The sequence below is a fragment of the Protobothrops mucrosquamatus genome, unplaced genomic scaffold (assembly GCF_001527695.2).
Source record: "Protobothrops mucrosquamatus isolate PMUCROS unplaced genomic scaffold, P.Mucros_1.0 scaffold97, whole genome shotgun sequence".
NCBI lineage: Eukaryota > Metazoa > Chordata > Lepidosauria > Squamata > Viperidae > Protobothrops > Protobothrops mucrosquamatus.
In genome coordinates, this window is record NW_015386472.1 from 456,454 (window position 1) to 477,526 (window position 21,073).

Genomic DNA, 21,073 nt, shown 5'->3' on the forward strand with positions numbered 1-21,073 from the left:
CTCCTTTCTAGAAAATTTTTTGGATTGCCAAACAGGTAAAGATGGAAACTAGGCAGCTGATCAAAGCCAGGTGGTGATGAACAAAAACCTGTGTTATTTTTAGCCATACCTCACAAATTCCATCTGGATGTCAGCAATTAGTTGATGTGCTTATTATAATGGCAAAATGTTGTCAGGTTCTAGATGATTAGGAGGTGAAGTGCTGTAGCAAGGAAGGGAATCAAGTTCTCCATTTCCTGGTCAATAAGATCTCTGCCTTCATGTTTAAAGATGGACGGAAAAAGAAGAAGAGGATGACCATCCCAAACCGGATGGACTCAATGACAGAGATGATGGGTTCGCCATTGGAAGACCTGAATGACCAGGCTAGGGACTGATCTTCATGGAGAAAACATGGTTGCTAGGAGTTAAAAACAACTTGATGACATCTAATCAATCAATAATCAATTAATCAACTTGTTTAAATCCATGTAACCCTTTCAGGGAGGGAAAGGATATCCCACTGCAATATAGCAGCCATGTCTTTGGGTGCTAAAGTTTGTATCAATGGGAACGTTCCCCATCTTAATCCATCTCTCACCACCAGCTCTTCAATATCCGTAGATTTCATTTTCTACCCAAGCTGATTCTTTGCTTTGCCCCACTCGGTCATTGCACAGTTCATATATGTCATTTGTGACAAATCCGCTCTCAGTGCTTGCCAAGGTCACAAAGCCACTCTCTGAGCTGTTGACCGCCGTATTGTCATAGTCTCCACAGAGGTCATCTCCTCCAAGACGGGCACGGAAGGAGGAGTTCTGGGTTTGTGGTCTCGTTCCAGCCAGATCGGCCTCCCCCTGTTTTTGAATTACATTATATACCTCTAAACTGGGGCTGTTTTGCATTTTGGTAGACAACCAAGTATCTTTCTCCTTCGTGTTCACCTCTCTCTGTTCCCGTCTCCTTGGCAGGGAAAGAAAGAAAGAAAAACACATTAACTTCCTTCTAATTTTCCCACTAGTTTTTTTTTCTACTTTCTAGCCTGGGTTAGTCATGAAGGAACGTAATGGTTTTGCTGGATGCTTGGGTGATCCAGACAGATAAGAAGGGGCAGCCCTTACTTTTCATTAGATTTTTTTATTAAAACATTTTTTTAAGAAGGGAGAACTGAGCTAGGAGACCACCAGGATAAATTGGCAGGGGTAAAGGAAGGATCGGAAGAGGTGAAAAGGTTGGAGATCCACAGAAGTAGAATGCGCTTCAGCAATATGGTCAATCCAATGTATTACTGTGAGATCAAAATGCATCCAAAGTTTAATAGTGGAGATGCCAGGAGACAAGGGTTTTAGTTTAAGAACAACTCAGATGTCACACCGGAAGACAGCCTGTCACGAGGAAAGCTTAAGATCCTCTTTTTTGTCTTAAGATCATCCTGCTCACGAGTGTCTCCATGCTGTGAATGGGTGGGGAGGCTAAATTTGCAAATCAGTCTGATGCAATCCCTCCCCTTCTCAACTCATGGAGAAAAGAGTGATTCTGGGGTAGGGAAAGACATTACTTTCAACTGGGTGTAAATTAAGGACAAGCTCTCTTGGGTCCAAAGAATGTGTGTGTTAGCCTTTCTACAAGATAGACCAGATCAAGAAACCAACGGCGTGTAGATCAGGACTACTTTGATTATAACAGCTGTAGTGGCAGGACCCTGCAAGCTTGAATGTGCATCCCTCCTCTTCGCTTTAAGTTTGTGTGAATTAGGGGCGGGGCTTGTTTTCTGGTGTTCTTTTCTTGGCTCAAGCCCCGCTTATCTAATTGTTGCCATGGAAGCAACTCTTCTTCCTATCTTTCAAGGCCTTTCCCTATATCCACAAAAGCAGGGGCAACTTTGTGACTTGTGGATTTCAACTCCCAGAATTCCTCAGCCAACCACTTAATGACTTGTAGATTTCAACTCTCAGAATTCCTCAGTGAGAAATTCTGGGAGTTGAAGTCCACAAGTCATAAAGTTGCCCAGGTTGGAGACGCCTGCTCTAAAGCATAGAGATCTAAATTCAAGGAACGAAATTCCTTGAGCAAAATGTGCTGGCTCATGGAGAGGCCTTCTCTATGCTTAGTTTGTAGACTCCTATTATTTCCTAAAAGATCTCAAAAATCTGTTTTTCTCTCAGGACAGGATGCTTTTCTTAACCAACGCCCATTCCAACAAGGAAAACATCTCAGCTGTGCACAGACAACAGTATCATCTCTATAACATTTCTTCTCCTCTCTCTTTCTTATCCCTCCTTGCTGGAAACCTGCTCAATCCACCCCGGATGCCCTCAAAAATGTTCTCAACTTAAATAATAATGCCACTTGCCTCTTTGCGTAAATCCAAAAGATAAAAACAGCAATGGTGATCAACAGAAGCAAGGCAGGAATGCTTGAAATTAAGATGTATAGAAGGCTCCAAGCAGGCTCTAGAGAGAAAAGGAATGAAGAGTTTTAATGTGTTATTGAGAACAAAGATTTATCACAGTAGAATTGTGGCTCCCCACCCTTTCATTTACAAGGTGTGGGGAGATAATTTGATTAGGGTATAAAGCAAAAGGAACAATGTATATTAATTCTCTTTGGATGTGGCGAAGACATTCTTTCTCCGAGAAATTTAGGGTATTGTTAAAACAGCTTTGGAGAAAGGAAATTGCAATTGCATTTTTAAAGTATTTTTTTTTACTAGAAGGTTTCACAAAGGTAAACATGAAATAATGTAAAGTAAGATTAAATAAAAGGAAAAGTGTGAATTCAGAAATTAAGAAACACGATTAAGAAATAGGAATAAGAAAAGACACACACACAAAAAAGGACTTCCAACAAACCTATCCTTTCTCCTTCCTCATTAAACTTAGGAGAAATTGCCATTCTTTACCTTTGGCCTCTGTGAGGGTTTTGTTAGCAACATTCTCTTGCATGGGGGTTTCCGGGGAGGTGAGTGCCAAAGACCCTTTTATATACCCTAGGAAAGAAATCTGAGTGTTATACGACTTAAGGATATTGCCTGAATACTATAAATAGGCCCTAAGATTGATGGAAGAGGATTTGGGACTAGAATAGGATCCACCTTTGGCTGAAGGATCCACATTCTGGTCAGCCAGTTCGAAAAGGATCAGTTAGCATCAAACATTTCAAAAAGCAGTCGAGAGTCAGGGGTTCAAAAGAGCAAGCTTTACTTATTATTTAACGCAGCGTTTCTCAACCTTGCAGACTTTATGATGTGTGGACTTCAGCTCCCGGAATTCCCCCAGCCAGCATGCATACTGGCTGGGGGAATTCTGGGAGTTGAAGTCCACACTTCTTAAAGTTTACGAAGTGGGGGAAACACTGATTTAATGGATACCCGTGTCTTTCCTTGGGGAGTGGAAGAAACTCCAGAGACGGGAAAAATCTCTCTTTCTTTTCCCATAAACCACAACTACAACCCTGTGGGGAAGGTTGGCTGAAATGCAGAGATCTTCGGAAGTCACCAGACGGCTCCTAGGCTCTATGGTTAAACGTGGACTCAAATCTAGTCTCCCTAATATACCACATTGTCTCTCTCTCTCTACTATAATGATTTCTTTGGCTTTTTTTTTTTTGCCTTGTTTGGGACAACTGTTATTTGTGCTAGGTTTGGCTTTTTTCCCAGCAAAAGTCTCAACTTCCCCCTCCTTTCCCGAACACCAAATGTTACCTGTCTGAGAAGGAGCCAATTCAGAGACAACTGTTGGCTTTTCTGCAAGGGGAAGAAAAAACAAGAATAAAAAGCGTGTGCATGCTGAAAGCCAAACCCCAAATCCTACATTTGATTACAGGAATTCAACGCCAGCAGGCGAGAAGCAAACAGTCTGTATACTGACCGGAAAAAGAGAAAAACAACTAGGTTTTCAGAATTCAGATATCAACGTAAAGGTCTGATCTCAAACAGAATTTTTGCAACCAGAATTTTCGTGGCAAACCAAGACGATTGTTAAATGAGTTGCACCTGATTTTATGACCTTTTTTGGCGTGGTTGTTAAGGGCATCATTGCAGTTGTCTATGGAGATTCTCAGTCATCCAAGTCATAGTTATCCCAAAGGTGCTTTTTCAGGAGGCAACTGGACTTTCTTGGGTTTTTTTGTGAAGACATTTCGCTTCTCATCCAAGAAGCTTCTTCAGCTCTGACTGGATGGTGTGGAATGGAAGGATTTATATTCAATGCAAATGACTGGCTGTCTGCAAGGAGTATAAATCCTCCCGTTCCCCACCATCCAGTCAGAGCTGAAGAAGCTTCTTGGATGAGAAGCGAAACGTCTTCAAAGAAAAACAAGAAAGTCCAGTTGCCTCCTGAAAAAGCACCTTTGGGATATCACTGCAGTTGTTAAGTCAGGAACCCGGTTGTGAAGTGAATCGGGCTTCCCCATTGACTTTGCTTGTCAGAAGGTCGCAAAAGGGGATCACGTGACCCTGGGACATTGCAACCGTCATAAATATGAGCCAGTGGCCAAGCGTCTGAATGTGGATCACGTGACCACGGGGAGGCCGCAACGGCCGTATGTGTGAAAAACGGTCGTAAGTCACTTTTTTGAGTGCCGTTGTCACTTTGAATGGTCAGTAAACAAAGGATTGTAAATCAAAGATTGGTTGTGTTGTCACGAAAGCAAGGAAGACCGTCGTGAGCGTCCCTGAATATAAATGACATCCCCTGACCTTGTGAATATTTACAAATAAAGTTGTTTCTCATGTTGCATCTGTCATCGTTCCACTGGAACAGGTAACGTCCCCCGTCGCCAGCAGGTGCCGAGGGCTGGTGATACATCACCACGCACCCCTCGCTTCCGCAGGACGGTTCATCCACGTACCAGTTTCTGTAGGAAGGACAGGAAAGTCATGAGACGGAGCTGCAGCTGCTTGCTAAATTCTTAAGGGGAGCTTCCTCCTGGCTTACCGAAAGGTGGACCAGCTCCCATCAGTCCAGGTGTATAAATAGGGACACAGGGTGCTGTTCTCAGGATCGTCTTCTTCTCTCCTGAGCCCGATCCAAAAATCGCCATCGGATGCTGAGTAACTCTGGATCATTTTCTCAATCAACTCCTGCTCTGACTGGGATTCGATGCTCACCAAGTCTCCGCCGTCGCTTCGGCAGGTCTGAAGGGCTTCATGGAAGCCAACCCTGCGTGTGGCTTCATGAAAATAAACAATTTTGTAGCAAGGGCGTTGCGTTCCTCTCCGGCAGATGGTCTGACCTGTGGGGCAGAAGCAATCTCAGTAACAGGGAGGAGACCTGGGGTCTACAGCCTTGGCAACTTTGGGACTTGTGGACTTCAACTCCCAGAATTCCCCAGCCAGCATGGGTCTCCAAACTTGGCAACTGGAGATCCCAGCCAGCAGGGGTCTGCAGCCTTGGCAACTTTGGGACTTGTGGACTTCAACTCCCAGAATTGAAGTCCACGCCTTTTAACGTTGCCTGGAGCAGACAGAGAAAGAGGTCTTGACTTCTACAACTGCACGATGTAGAATTTTTATCAGCACCAGAAAAGGAACAACAACACTCTGAACTGCGTCTTTTTTTCTTGTTGCTGAATACGATGGAAAGAAACCGGTGGCCCGTGTTATTCTTTATTACTTTTGCAGTGGGATAAAAAATGTTTATTTCAAATCTGAACTGAGACCCAAGCCAAGATCCTCAGATTTACTTGCAGAAATCCTCAATCGGCTTGATTTATTCCCGTGATTTATACGGCCACCCATTTTACAGCAGTGACTGGGCAGCATGCAAAGTGAAGCCCAACAAATTAGAACAATCCCAATAATAAATAAATGCCTGATGTCGGGAAGATCCGATTGGAAACTTAAAATGAGAACATAAATCATCAGAGTTTGCTTTTCATGAGATGTCCTTAAGTGGCTGGATCTTCCCAGTGTCCTTTGCATAGTTGCCAAGACCCTGCCTGCTCCATTGCTCAATCTCCTTTGGACAGACATGGCTAAAACAGAAATAAAATGACTATTTGGGACTCTATTCGCCCATTGAGGGTGGGTGGATGTACTCTGAGCATTTTAGGCAGAAGAATGTAAACAAGAGTTAAGTTAACCCCTAAATCATTCTCAGCAACATCGGCTATAGAATAGAATAGAACTTTAAAGATAAAAGAGAAAGAAGACTCAGTGTACTTTAGAACATGGGATAATTTCTATCAATGGCTAGAAAAACGAGTTAGAGAGAAAGGAATGTGATATGTAATTTTGAATATATATTAGCAAGAAGAAGGCTATTGAGTGATTAATTAACATGTTTATAAATAACTATTATCTATTATTGTTTAACACATGAACCCAGACATTATGCTAAATATTAAGAATGTTATTTGGAAAAACCCCAACCCTAACCCTAACCCTAATCCTAACCCTAACCCTAACCCAAATCCCAACCCCAACCCCAACCCCATCTTATTCCTAACTCTATAAAAACTAATAAAATCTATACCAAAAAAAGAGAATAGAATAGAATAGATTAGGATAGGACAGGAGTAGAATAGTAGAATAGAATGGAATGGAATAGAGGTAGAGTAGAATAGAATAGAGGTAGATTAGAGTAGACGTAGAATAGAATAGTAGAACAGAAGTAGATTAAAGTAGAAGTAGATGTAGAACAGAATAGAACAGAATAGAATTCTTTATTGGCCAAGTATGATTGGACACATAAGGAATTTGTCTCTGGTGCATAAGCTCTCAGTGTACATACAAGCAATAAGTGATAAATCATGATCATAGTCATCATAAAAATACATTCATAAGAGAGAGCTCCTTTGGAGTTTGCAACCCCTTGCCAAATCATTTGAGTTTTATCAGCAAAATGTAAAGTTATTTTTAGGCAAGACAGAAAGTGAGGCAATGATTGCAGGATGGCCACTGCGATACACCCACTGTCCATTCTGTGGTCTCAGTAGGCCATGTTCTGGAGATCATTCTGGGAAAGTAGATTTATTTCACGAGCAAACTCTTTATGATGTCACACACCAAATACTCCCAGGCCCTTCAGATATATTGGACTACCTTTCCCCTAATTTCCAACCAGCATGGCCAGGGCTGGGGATTGTGGGAAGTGAGATACAAGCCATCCAGAGTCCACCATACTGGAGAAGGCTGAGCTTTGAGGAACAGAATAGCAAAAACATACTAAATATAATAAGTAATCGTAGCAGAACATTGACCAGTTAACCTTAAACTGACCTCCCACCTCCCCTTATTTTTTTGGTGGTTTCACAACAGATGCACAGCCAGTTTGTAAAGGAAATTCTGTCCTGATAAACACAACCGTGTGAAGGTTTTCCCAGACCACGTTTGTTGGTTTGTTTATTTATTTATTGCATTCAAACAGCTGCCTTGGAGGATGCCCCAGATGCAAATGATAGACAGAGCCCCACTAAGCTTGTTCTGTGGGTCAGCCTCCTTCTTGGATGCCCTCAGCCACACAGCTCAGCTGTGGTCCTTTTTTAGTCCTTCCAAAGCTCTGGCCGCAGCCCTCCACCCTCTTCACAAATACTCAGGGGCTCTACCTGCAGTCCAGAAGGTTTGCAACCTGCCACTGTGCCAATTTATTCCTGGATCATTGCAAGCCTTAAAGCCGGGAGGTGCCAACTTAAGAGAGGGTCTGTGGACAACTGGGCCTCTGCTGCCCCCTCCCTCCCTCCCCCCCAGCCCAGAAGAGATCACAGAGGATGAGGTCGAAGCAGCCCCAAAAGGGATCCCTGGTCCCAGACCGAGCCCGGGGCTGGAAGGAGTGCCCACTGCGGCTCTAGCTCCAATGCCCGGGCTGCACCCCGCTTCTCCCCAAGTCGTTTAGGGAGTTCCCGGGGGGCTTCTGCCTGGCGCGCAGCGACGCCCCCAATTTGGCCGCCCCCAAACCCCTGATGGGCCCGAGGGGAGACTGGAGGGCACCCCCGGGCTCAGGGACAGACGCCGGCAGCCGAGTGATACGCCCCCCCCGACCCCGGACTTGGAAACGCGCCGATCGCCCAACTACCGTGCCGACTCTGCCCACGCCTTTAAAGGACCTGCGGGGTGGCGTCCGGCCCGGACGCAGCTTTGGCAGGTAAAGTGGGGGAGTCCTTCCCCTCCCCCCTTCTGGCTGTTCCCCCTCCCCAGCCCACCTTCCCGTCCTTGCCCGGCCGCCTTTCCACGCGGGAGCGCCCGAAGACCCCACTCGCTGATCCACGAATCGGATGGGGACGTTTGTCCGGTGGGTGTGGGACGATGTGGGGGAGGCAACGGCTGGGAGAGCAGATGAACCCCTCCGCCACCCCTCTGCCCCCCCCCTTTCCCGGGGGTCAGCCTCCCGCTTAGCAGCCCCCCCCCCGCCCGCAGTCCGGCATTTCCACGCGCGGTCGTGTAAGTCGGGGCGCGATCCTAGAGTCGCGCGGATTCCCGGGACTTTTGCAAAGTTCCTCCGCGCAGCCGGTCCCGCCTGCCCCTCGCCCTCCCTGCCCCGTCCGGCCTCTGCCCGGCCGCCCGAGGGCGGACTCACCGCCGGCCAGCCGCGACCCCCGGGCGCCCCCCGAGTGGCAGAGCGCGCCCAGGCGCAGCAGCAGCAGCGGGAACCGCCAGAGGCCGCCGCCCGCTGCCCCGTCGCAGTCCGGGAGCCACATGGCCGCGGCCGCCGGAGCCAGTGCAGCCGCCGGGAGCCCAGCAGCGTCTGGCCCGGACTAGAGAGCGAGGCGAGGCGAGGCGGCTCCGCCTCCGGGCCGGGGGCCAGCCGGGAGGGGAGGGCGGGAGAGCGGGGGGAGGCCGCTGGAGGGGCTCCCGAGGGCCGAGGGCGGGCGGAGTGGCGCTCACGCGTTGCCCCCGCAGCGCCAACGAGCGCAACTAAGGATGCATTCAGACGACTCGCGGGGCGCCGTCCCTTGCAAGTGGCCAAGGAGGGTGCCAACCGTCTGATGCCAACCGGGTTACTGTAGTTTGGTCTGTGGTCAAAAAGGCTTCCCCAAAGCGGGAGGCGTGAAGGAAGCCAGCCAGACTCGGCCGGTTTCTGTGACCCTGGTTGGTTCCCTTCCTTGCTGAACTCGCCTTGGACCCGGGATCACCAACGAGTTCGGCGGCACTCTGTAAGTCCCGTTTGCAGAAATAAAACTCAGTCCAAGTTAACTCAGTTGGGCAGTTGTTTAGCTGAGAAAACCGGCTGGGGGAGCTGCAATGGGGGAAGCGGGGAGTCAAAAGCCACCCCCGATGCCTCTGGGCACCAACCACCTTTTGGTTGCCAAGTGAACGGAACACAGTTGGGAGCCAGGGCTGAACTAACCTGGGCCAAAGAGGGGCTGGTAGATGATTGGGCAAAGAATCCACTCCCAAAGAGTGTGTGAACTGGCTCTTTTCATCTACCACCCCAGCAGAGAGTTGTGCAGATGTGTGTTTGAGTGTGTGCATGTTTTATATACAACAAAGCCATGTACAATCTGTTTAGTGCTGTTGGCACAAGACACCCATTAATGCTAAGTAACTGGTGTAACTAAATCATGGTTCATTGTCTTGTCTGAATCCAGAAAACCTGGTTCAAGAAAAAACACCATCCCAGCAACCTTACTTAGCATACCTTGATGCAACCTTACAGCCGCTGTGTGCTACATGCGCACCTAATTGTGTTGCACGTCTGTATCTTTTTAAGAGCTCCTGGAACAAACGGAGACCTTGGGCCAGATCCTGCTCGGAAAAACGGAGGGAAATTGCACGGAGGAAAGCTCCCACTGCAGGACCGGCTTCTGCCCAGATGCTGACGGGGCATTTTGCCTGCTGGTTTCCTGAGCGCTGGGAAGCTGGACCGCCGGGCTGAGCTTCCGGGATTCCGGGCCAACTTTCCACTCATCCTGGTTTGGAAACAGCTTCCAGATGCCCAGTCGGGGTGAGGAAGGAAAGGAGTCCAGCTGCAAGCGTGCTATTGTGGCTTTGGAGCAGCCCAACGCATGGGGGGGTCCCCCTCCCAAGGCCCCCGTGTGTGCATATGTGTGTTTGTGCATATATATAAAACATAGGACACAGAATAATAAGGTTGAAAGGGACCTCAGTAACAACCCTTTTCAATTTGGTACCCTCTGGAGTGGATTACAATATCCCAGCCACTGGGTGATGGGAGTTGTAGTCCACGACCCCTAGAATTATTGCAGTGGCAATGCTAAAGGATGAAAATAAGCATTTTTTCCAACAAGCTTTTAAAGTGAAAGTGCCCAGCTCAATTCTGACCTGTTGCTCTAACATCTGAGAGTTTTTTTGGAGATGGTGAAATTCATAAACAGAAGCCCAGCCATGCCCAGTTCCTTCTCCAGAGGCCAGGACCAGGCTGATTCTTGCACTTAACACTTATTTTATGCTTTGTAAACCTTTATTCAACAAAATGCATGATCTGAATCTGCCTACCAGGCTTGGGCATCACACGTGCAGCAGCTTTGCACGTAAGTGTCTTTGTAATGTTGTGTGAACGCATCCATCGTGGCTTGCATTCCAGTGCATTGCATGGAGCCAGGCAATTAGGATAAGTAAGTAAGTAAGTAAGTAAGTAAGTAAGTAAGTAAGTAAGTGGTTTGACAAACAACGGCTTAGAACAATGCATGAACCCAGCCGAGTCAAAAGCACCCGGACTAAACTGTTATCCTGCACTGACAAAATTCTGGCTGTGGCGTTGTGATCTTGTGATGCTGCAGAGGAAGCTCATCTCTCTATTAACCGTGGAGGAATTTCTTGGAAGGCTGGACTTGAACGATGCCAGCTCCTATTCAAACTTTGCCTGCCGTTCCTTGGAAGCCGCATCAGCAATTTCCTAAGTGGGTTTCTGATTTATGAAGTGGGGGTTATCTGTGAGCGCATGTGCACACTCACCCATGCGGAGTCATTCCTTCCCCAACCACACACAAATCTGCCTCCAGTTCATGCTGACCAGCAGAAACAGGTCTTCAGGTTACGCCCACTGTCAGGAAAAGAGGAGGGAGGGGAGCCATAGAGGGGTGACTGTATTGGATCAAACCTGCTAATAAAAATGTTACAGCCCTCTTATTAGGAACAGTTGCTGGAACTGGGAATGTCTACTCTAATGAAGAGAAGGACGAGGGGGGACATGAGAGCAGTCTTCCAATATCTCAGGGGCTGCCACAAAGAAGAGTCAAGCTATTCTCCAAAGCTCCTGAAGGCAGGACAAAAAGCAACGGGTGGAAACTAACCAAAGAGAGAGGCAACCTAGAACTAAGGAGAAACTTCCTGACAGTTAGAACAATTAACCAGTGGAACAACCTGCCTCCAGAAGCGGTGAATGTGCCAACACTGGAAGTTTTTAAGAAGAGACTGGACAGCCGTTTGTCCGAAATGGTATAGGGTTTCCTGCCTGAGCAGGGGGTTGGACTAGATGACCTCCAAGGCCCTTCCAACTTTATTGTTATTATTAATGCTATTTCGCAAGAGATTTCAGTGGGTCTTCAGAATCAGAGAGAAAAACATATACAGCTGGTCCTCGGTTTATGACCACAATTGTAGCCCAAAATTTCTGTTGCTGAGCGAGGCCTTTGTTAACTGAATTTTCCCTCCCCCATTTTACGACCTTTCACGTAACAGTTTTTAACTGATTCACTGTGGTTGTGACTTGTTACGCTAGTAACAGGGCTGTTAAGTGCATCCAGCTTCCCCATTGACTTTGCTTGTCAGAAGGTCAGCATCTATTGGCCATCCCAGGATAATCCATCACCAGCTAGAAACTCCTGGCTTGCGGACCAGGCATTTGGTTAACCGAGAGCTCTGAACTTGGGTTGAACACCCCAGTCAAAACAAACCAAATGACAGGAGCAATTCCTTTTATTGACACACTGAGGGCTGAGTGGGGTTTTCGGCCCCTGTCGTGCTCCCTCCCCACAACTCTGAAGTGCCAAAAAACTCTTAAGGCCAACTTTGGAAAGTTGGAAGAGGAGGAGGAAAAAAACAAAACCCCTTTTCTGGCAACCGATGGCACCATTTCCTGCATGCCGAGGACAAGGGAAGGGATTCAGCCCCGGCACATTTATGTCAAAAGGCCAGAAGGGAACCGGGAGGCAAAAGCAGAAAACACAGGCAGAAACTCACTGGGCAATCTTGGGAATTTGTAAAGAGCCAGTTGTTTTAGCACGCTGTGCAAGCCGAGCTCCGCTTACTCAGAATAAATAGAGAGAAACAGGGCTTATTTGGCAAAACCTGACATGCTGTGTACTAAGATGAAAACCAGCTTTTCTCAGCCTGGGGCCTGCCAGGGATTGGGAGTTCTTGAATTCCTCCTGCTGGCTGGGAATCCTGGAAATTCAAGTCCCAAGAAGGGTCAAAAAGAGAAAATGAATACATAATATAAATGAACACAACTGCTAGAAACGGTGATAGAAACGTCACCATTAAGAGCAAAACCGTTCACATCTCAGCTTGCAGGTTGCTGGGTCAAAACTTGTTTAGCGCATTGAATATCCCTTCTTGCACAGGAGTAAGTCCCACGGGGCAGTGGGGGCCAGAAAGGTCATCCCAGTCCTGCAGAGAGCTAGCCTGTCAAACATGCAGAGAAGTCGAAGGGGAGGGGGTGGGGCCGGACTACATCAACAATGAGCCACAACTAATGTCAGACACCAAGGACAGGCTGGTTGAAAGCACAAACAGGCCTTTCAATTCTCCGTTGGCGACCCTGATCAAAATCCTCAAGGTAATGCCTTTACACTGCCTTCATCCTCAGACAGTTCTTCCTTCTCCTTTTTGGAACTAAAGAAAAGGAATTAAGAACACACGGAAGGCATTAGGACCGCTTCCCATCTCCTCCTCCCCAACACCAACATGAAAATCTCCAATCTCAAAGCATCTTGCAGCTTGGAAAACTGGGAGTCCCCGGTGCTCTCTGAGCTTGGTTGTTTTCTTGAAGACGTTTCCTGACCCAACTAGGTAACATCATCAGTGTTAGATGAGAGTAGAGTTTGCTCTTATTTTTATACACTAGTGCAATGATGGCAAACCTTTTAGAGACCGAGTGCCCCCAAACTGGCCCTGCCCCCGCTCCACCTCCCTGCCCCGCCCCCGCTCTGCCCCCCCATCCCCTGCCCCGCCTGCCCACAGGACCACTCCAGGGCCCACCGCAGATCGCCCAGGCAGCCCAGCAGCGCTATGGCGGCCACACCCTCTGCCTGTGCCCTGCAGCATCAGCTGTGCACAATGGGGTGTGAGGGCAGAGTCTTGTCTACGCTGCCTGGCTGCCATGTCCTTAGCTGCGCTGCTCCGTGTGGGCCATGCTTGGGGGCAACTCTCCTTCAGGGGGGCTGCTGGAGAGGAGGGGGTCATGGGGGGAGGCAAGGCTGGGGCAATTGCACATGTGCCCACAGACAGGGCTCCGAGTGCCACCTCTGGCATCGTGCCATAGGTTCGCCACCACTGCACTAGTGCAGTGATGGCGAACCTTTTAGAGACTGAGTGCCCAAAAACTGGCCCCGCCCCCGCTCCACCCCCTGCCCCGCCCCCCACCCCGCCTGCCTGCAGGGCCACTCACCACCTCCAGGGCCCACCGCAGATTGCCCAGGCAGCCCTGCAGCGCCATGGCGGCCACGCCCTCTGCCTGCGCCCTGCAGCATCAACTGTGCGCGATGGGGCGTGAGGGCAGAGTCTTGTCTATGCTGCCTGGCTGCCATGTCCTTGGCTGCGCTTCTCCGTGTGGGCCACGCTCGGGGGCCACTCTACTCCAGGAAGGCTGCTGGTGAGGAGGGGGTTGCGGGGGGAGGCAAGGCTGGGACAACGACACATGTGCCCACAGAGAGGTTCGACACCACTGCACTAGTGGCTTGCCCTGTCAGTATAGGTGGGAATGTTCTTGGTGGTTCCTTGATTTACTGTTTGATTGTTTGTCTGGGTTGGTAATTTCTTGACTGGGCTATTGTTTGCTGCTTGAGTGCTGGTCTAGTTAATCTTGGTATGCTCTGCTTATTAGGGGGTTGAATACTCCCAAGGCAAGCTACTGTATATAAACAGAAAGTAAATCCACTCCCTTCTAGCACTGTTGATGTTACCCAGTTGGGTCATGAAACATCTGCAAGAAAACAACCAAGCTCAGAGAGTACCGAGGACCCCACACTTTAACCCCAAGCTACAAATATTCTCTTCTATCAGTAGCTTTGAAAAGTTCAAAACCTGCTTTTTTTTTTAAAGGCCCTGATGGCCTAGAACGGGTAGGCAACCTTGCCTCTTTTTGACTCGTGGACTTCAACTCCCAGAATTCCTGAGCCAGCCATGCTGAGGGGAAAGGGAGAGGTTTCCAAGCTGAGCCATGCTGGCTCAGGAATTCTGGGAGTTGGTCCACGAGTCATAAAAGAGCCAAGGTTGCCTAGCCCTGGCCTAGAAGATGAACTGATTAGAGGGTTAGGGGTACAACCCCCCCTCCTTGTTTAGGGAACCATACCCATCCGAAATGCAGCCGGTTTTAAGACACAGAAGTACAGCTTTTTTTTATCCTGCTAGTTTGACACCAAGGACCAGGGAAAAGGGGTTTTTTATAGAGTGAGATTCTTTCATGTAGTAAGTAGAATTACTTTTTTACTCTGTAAAATACTCTGGCATTTTTTAACCCCCACCCCCCAGGTCTTTACAGGATTTCTTGGTTTAACAGGAATCGATTGGAAAACCCGGCAGGGTGGGTGGAACTCGCTGGCTCTTGAGATGTGATCTGTCAGCTGGCAAATCATGCCTAAGCAAGTGATTTCAACAAGACTCACTTACTTATTTGTGGGTCTAACTGACTGAATAGATCAGGGTTGTCACCAGGAAAATAATTGGAGTCCAGAGAAATGCCCAGGTTTGAATAAGGACCTTAACTACTGTAAAATGGGTCTTAAATGGCATTTTCCCATGTCATCCTTGAGAAAAATGCCAGCCATTAACAAATTAAAGGCAGAAACTGCTGAGAGGAGAAGTATAAGGGGCCAAATCAGCTTTTTCAGAGAGGTCATTTTAAAAGTGAAAAGGCAAAGTCTCCTTTGAACCTTTGGAGAATATATGGAGAGCCCAGGTTGATTTCTTGGCAAAAAACCTGGACAAATTGGCTCATCTTGAATTCCAGGAATTCTTTAACACGTGGTTCTTTCTCTCGTTTGCATGAAATAACTCCAAAACAGACAGGAGATTTACCTCTCATCTTCCTGGTCCCTAAAATAAGAAAGAGATCAACAGAAAAGGGAAAAAGTTATACCCTTCAAAATCATGAAAGCATTTATTTACAATAAGGATCACCAAAAACTAAGACAGGTAGGAGGAGAAACTTGTCTTGTTTATATTACCTTTGTGGCGCTCTGCTTTTTGGCTTATGTGGATAAGATAAGGACTCTTTCTAAGAAAGAAAAAAGGTAGCTGTTGAAAACTTCACCCATTTTAAACTGTTCTTTTGCAGAGTGGGAGGGAACAGTGCAAAATTTATGGGTGTTCTTTGGGGTCCTTGACGCAAACCACACTCCCTTCTAGCACTGATGATGTTACCTAGTTGGGTAATGAAACATCTTCCAGAAAACCACAGAGGTCAGAGAGCACCAAGTACCCCACAGTTCAGCCCTGAGCTACTAATATTCTGTCATAGGTGTTCCCGTGGATTTGAATTTTGCAATAGGATTAACAGTTTTGAATACATGATACCATTAACTGGTTAGAAAACAAGAACACGTGAAGGAAAGCATTCAGAAAAATGCTGGAGAATTGTTCTATGAACTAAAATAAATAAAGAAAAATCAGAAAGGCAGAGAGAAACCCGATGAAACAGATTCAAAACTGGAAGAATGAGAAATGGGACGAAATGGTCCTTGACAGGTTCAAGTCAATTGAGCTAAATATGTACTACTACTACTACTACTACTACTACTACTACTACTACTACTAGTAGTAGTAGTAGTAGTAGTAGTAGTAGCAGCAGTAGCAGTAGCAGTAGTAAAGTTGGAAGAGACCTTGGAGATCATCTAGTCCAACCCCCTGCTCAGGGAGGAAACCCTATACCATTTCGGACAAATGGCTGTCCAGTCTCTTCTTAAAAACTTCCAATGTTGGAGCATTCACCGCTTCTGGAGGCAGGTTGTTCCACTGGTTAATTATTCTAACTGTCAGGAAGTTTCTCCTTAGTTCTAGGTTGCTTCTCTCCTTGATCAGTTTCCACCTGTTGCTTCTTGTCCTGCCTTCAGGCGCCTTGGAGAATAGCTTGACTCCCTCTTCTTTGGGGCAGCCCCTGAGATACTGGAATGCTGCTATCATGTCCCCCCTCGTCCTTCTCTTCGTTAAACTAGACATACCCAATTCCAGCAACCGTTCTTTATGTGTTTTAGCCTCCAGTCCCCTGATCATCTTTGTGATCATCTTTGCTCCATGTAATCAAAGCAGCTTCTCCCCACCAATCATCCCCTTTAAATAACTCTATCCAGCCCTCTGTTTCCGCAAAGCTCTCTGAGGAGCAGAACCATCTAAACTCATGCGAGGCTTTGGCATCCTTTCCAGAAGTCTGAATTACAGCAGGGGTACTAAACCAGCCAAATTCAATAGCATTCCTGGCTCGTTCCTTGTTCTGTGTTGCATGCTGCGGCTGGCAGTAGGGAAACGAGAAAGGAAAGCTAAGCAAGGGAACAATGCTTGGTCTTCAAGAGAGGGAGATTCGGGAAATCTAAAAAGCCATCTTACCGATATCCTCTCTTCCCTTTGCTTTTTCAGTAATGCAATGATGTCTTCTCTTTTTTTGGCCTGGGAAGAAAGATGTTTGCAATGATGAGAAGGAGGGAAGTGGAATGGGTTAATTCCTGAGACTCAGTATTTCCCAACCTTGGCTGCCTGAAGAGGTGTGGTGGCTAGCTGGGGAATTCTGGGATTTGAAGTCCACACATCTTCAGGTGGCCAAGGCTGAGAGGCATAGTTGAGATCTTGTATCCCAGTATAACCAGTGCGTGGGGTTTACCCCATCAGACTCCAAAGAGGATCCATGTCCTTCGAAGGTGAATAATCTCCTGTAGATTGTGACTTTATCAGACGGTTATAAAGGCTCCAGGATAATGATCTGGATTCGTATTAAACTCAATTTAGGAGAGATGACATCTGCACAAGCTGATTAGGGTTTGGGTCCTAGGAAAGAGGGACAGGTTTAGGAATAAGGTGGGGTGACCAGCACAAACGCCCAGGGCTGCAAGCTAGTAATCTTTATTTTTAAACTGATGATGAAACCAATCATCTTGCACTCATTTCTTTGAGCAGAATTATTTAAGAGAATCACAGCAGAGTTTGGGGAGTAGACCCACTTCTCCTGATAATCCCATTTCTCTGTGCCAGGTCTAATGGACGCCCCTGGATCAAATCCATTAGGGGGTTATTAATCGCCACGAATATGAATGCTGGTTTGCTGGCAGCAACTGCAAAGCTCAGCACATTTCAGCTTCTCCCAGGGACTGACTGCCTCTGGCTCAGTTCCCATGCTTACTCTGCAAAGCTTTTCCTTTTTTAACAAGAGAATGGGGGGGGGGGGAGAATCCTTTAAGATTGTATTAATGTAGCTCTTAACTTTCGCAGACTGCTGTAACACAATGTGGATTAGCCGGCGAACCACACTATTTATTCCTATTGATCAGCTTAATGATTTATTTACGCAGCAGTGAGCCAACGGGCCAAAGAAGTTGGGTTCCATACTGGACTTCAGTAGTTAATTAACAAAGAGCAAATGCGTTTCTCCGTGAGGGTCCACAGACCGGGGTTGATTTCCCGTTATGTCTGCAGCATCCTTTATGAAGGATGCGGGTCCAGCAAGTCTAGAAATGACACAACGGCTGTTTCTGGGAAAGACACTAACCTTGATTCCTCACATTCCTTGGGGGCCTATTTGGAATCACCATTGAAGGAAAGAGAAACCAGAAACAGAGAGTCCTCGAGTTACGACGACAATTGGGACAGAATTTCTGTTGCTAAGCAAGGGGGTGGCAAAGTGTGTTTTGCCCCATTTTACAACCTCTCTTGCCATCGTTGTTAAGTGAGACATTTGTTAGGCGAGTCACACCTGATTTTATGGTGGGGTTTTTTTGCCACCGTTGTTAAGCTAATCACACAGTTGTTAAGTGGATCTGGCTCCCTGGTTGATTTTGCTTGTCAGAAGGTCGCAAAAGGGGATCACGTGATCCCGGGACACTGGATCTGTCATTAATACATGCCAGCAGGCAGGTGCTTTGCAATACAGGTAATTCTCGACTCACATTTAGTTCATTTAATGACCGTTTAAACTTACAACATCGTTATCAAGAGAAAAAGAGAGGAAGTATTAAATGTTGAAATAAGAGAAATTTTAGTTATTAAATTTAAGACATTTGGAAATTAACAGAAAATAAAAATGTTATACTGTATTATTAATTAGTTGATGTAAGATGGTGAGAAATAGAATGTTTTGAAATAGATAAGACGTGTATCCTGAACATTAGATTTTGCGATGAATTGTGATAAAGGGAATTGTGGTTATTTAAAATTTGGAAATTATAAATATTAAATGTTAAATTTAAATATTAATGGGAAACTAAAAATTGGGAAAAAACTAATTAGGACATTGATTGTCTATAAAGACTGAATGTTAAAATAACCAGGATATGTATAAGCTAAAAATTATTGATAAATGTAAGAAAGTTATTTTTATTTAATCGATACAATAAGAATTATATTAGTTTAAATATGAGACAGTAAATACTAAGGGGAAAAGAGAGGAAATATTTAATGTAGTAGTTTGAGACTTGAACTAAAGATACTTGTATGTTATTGAATTATCGATTAACTTAGCTGCCACGTTACTTTTTAAATATTTAAATGTAAAACTAGAAAATCAATAAAATTTTCTTTAAAAAAAAGTTACAACATTATTGACCATTTTTCACACTTACGACTGTTACAGCCTCCCCCTGGTCACCTGGTTAAAATTCAGATGCTTGGTAACTGACTCACAGTTATGACCGTTGCTGTGCCCCGGGATCACGTGATCCCCTTTTGCGACTTCCTGACGAGCAAAGTCCAGGGGGAGCCCAGATTCGCTTAACAACCGGGTTGCTAACTGGTCAACTTAAAAACTGTGGCGAGAAAGGTCGTAAAACGGGGCAAAACCCACTTAACAAATAGCAACAGACATTTTGGGCTCAGCTGTGGTCGTAAGCTGAGAACTACCAGCCTATGGTTCAGCCATGTCAAAACATTTTCTTCTTGTTCTCGCAGAGCGGTGCTGCCCCAGCCCCGTGGAAGCGGTGGGAATACTTCTGCCCTTTCTGTTTCTGGTCCTTCCTCTCGGATTTGCAAGGCAGTCTAATCATCTCAGCTCCTTTCCGAAGGGGGTCATCGGCCGGAGAGCTCTGTTCCACAAGGCTGGAGGGAGGGGGCTGATTTTCAGAGCACGGGAATCACCTTGGGCAGTCTTCTTCCCCCCCCCCCAGGGGAGAAACACTGACTTGCATACAACAGCTTTGAATTCTAACCCTCTTCCCCAGAAGCTGAAAGGGATACAGGTAGTCCTCAGCTTACGGCCACAAGGGAGCACAAAATTTCCTGTTGTTGAGTGGAACAGCTGTTAAGTGAGTTTTGCCCCGTTTTACGACCTTTCTTGCTGTCATTCTTAAGTGAATCTCTGCAGCTCTTGAGTTAGTAACCTGGTTGTTAAGTGAATCTGGCTTCCCCATTGATTTTGCTCATCAGAAGGTCGCAAAAGGGGATCACATGACCCCCTAAGACGTTGCAACCGTCATAAATATGAGTCAGTTGCCAAATGTCCGAATTTCGATCACGTTGAGCATGGGGAGGCTGCAACGGTTCTAAGTGTGATAAACGGTCAGAAGTCACTTTTTTCAATGCCGCTGTAACTTCAAATGGTCACTAACCAAGCAGTTTTACGTCGAGGACTATCTATAATACCAACAATAAAGTTTAGAATGGAGCTAGTTCTGAGAAGCAGCAGAATCCACTCACCTTTTCCAGACAATGTTCTTTCCAGACATCCTTCTCAGTTTCCGAGTGTTTGTCTTCCTCTCTTTCTAAACAATCATTTCCAAAGAAATAATTTTAAATTCAGTCTAAAATAAATCATCTTTCATCATTTTTCAAGTAGAATGTCTCCAATCCTGGATGTGAGATTTGTAAGCAGGAGAGTCTACGGCAGCCCAAAATGAGAAGGATTTTATAAAAAGGCATCAGTTTTTGTGAGTTGCTGCTTAGTCCGAAAAGAGTCTACCAAACTCTTGATTTTCTGCTCTTGGAATTTTCCGGAGTAACAATTATTTTTGCCAGGAAAAACTACAGTAACAAAGATGTTTAATAACAGTGGATGCACAAGTTAGCCCAAAGGAATAACAAGAAGGGCAGCTAAAAGGAAGAACAGGCTTTCTGCTAAAAGTCCTGCAGAAAGTTAAGTTTTCCATTTTTGGTCCCCTTGATCTCATCCTCAAATCCTCTTAAAAAAAAAAAGCAAGAGAAAAATGTTTTAAGTCAACAAAGTGACCTGCAACCATTAGTTTAAACAAGACAATTCCTGACTGGGTTTACACATCATATAAATCATGGCTTATGTAGGGCTGGTTGAATAAGGTGCCCATATTCTGCATTTACATATCAATCTTAAGTCAAAAACAACAAATTGTACTTTGGGTTAGAGCAGGGGTGAGCAACTGTGGCCCCTTTAGGACCCGTGGACTTCAACTCCCAGAATTCCTGAGCCTGCCATGCTGGCTCGGGAATTGTGGGAGTTGAAATCCACAGGTCCTAAAGGGGCCATAGTTGTTCACCCAAATTACAGAAATACAGGAAAGTCAGCTGCAGAAAGATACCAGAGAGATGTGTCTTCCTGCTCCATGTTCTTGCAATAAAAATGTTTGTTTTTTCAAATAATGCCAATTAAAAATGCTGTCCTTTCCATCTGCTGCCTGGGGCAAGATCACCTACCAGGTCAAGCATTGGACTGAATCAATTGATTGGCACTGGGTGTGATTTGCATCACTTGATTGGCATCAGGGCGTGCCTCTTACAAGGATTTCGAGGCATTAGTGGTTTGGCTTTAGATTCTATTACGATAAATATCCAAAATTTTGGTAAAACCGCATACTCACTGTCACT

The 21,073-nt window shown here is 46.1% G+C and overlaps 1 protein-coding gene and 1 long non-coding RNA gene across 2 annotated transcripts; both read right to left on the reverse strand.

Annotated features, from left to right (window-relative positions):
- Window positions 1–590: 590 nt before the first annotated feature.
- On the reverse strand, window positions 591–8,616 carry LAYN (layilin). Its single transcript, XM_029283459.1, has 7 exons — window positions 8,496–8,616; window positions 4,917–5,232; window positions 4,679–4,836; window positions 3,683–3,724; window positions 2,882–2,968; window positions 2,333–2,432; window positions 591–942 (listed from the first exon to the last, which is right to left on the reverse strand). Exons 1-7 carry the CDS (start codon window positions 8,614–8,616, stop codon window positions 591–593), a joined length of 1,176 nt encoding a protein of 391 aa, XP_029139292.1.
- A 5,911-nt stretch (window positions 8,617–14,527) lies between these two features.
- LOC107284521 lies at window positions 14,528–20,114 on the reverse strand. Its single transcript, XR_001548817.1, has 4 exons — window positions 19,934–20,114; window positions 16,643–16,702; window positions 15,268–15,317; window positions 14,528–15,136 (listed from the first exon to the last, which is right to left on the reverse strand). It is a non-coding gene; the product is annotated as an uncharacterized LOC107284521 (long non-coding RNA).
- Window positions 20,115–21,073: the final 959 nt, after the last annotated feature.

Bases quoted from the DNA above. Each gene is read 5' to 3' on its own strand.
- LAYN (XM_029283459.1), bottom strand. From the start codon at position 8,616: ATGTGGCTCCCGGACTGCGACGGGGCAGCGGGCGGCGGCCTCTGGCGG. The intron at 2,969-3,682 runs GTAACATTTGGT...TTTCTTTCCTAG, and splicing joins ATTGGCTCCTTCTCAGACAG to GGTATATAAAAGGGTCTTTG. The intron at 2,433-2,881 runs GTAAAGAATGGC...TTTTCTCTCTAG, and splicing joins AACCCTCACAGAGGCCAAAG to AGCCTGCTTGGAGCCTTCTA.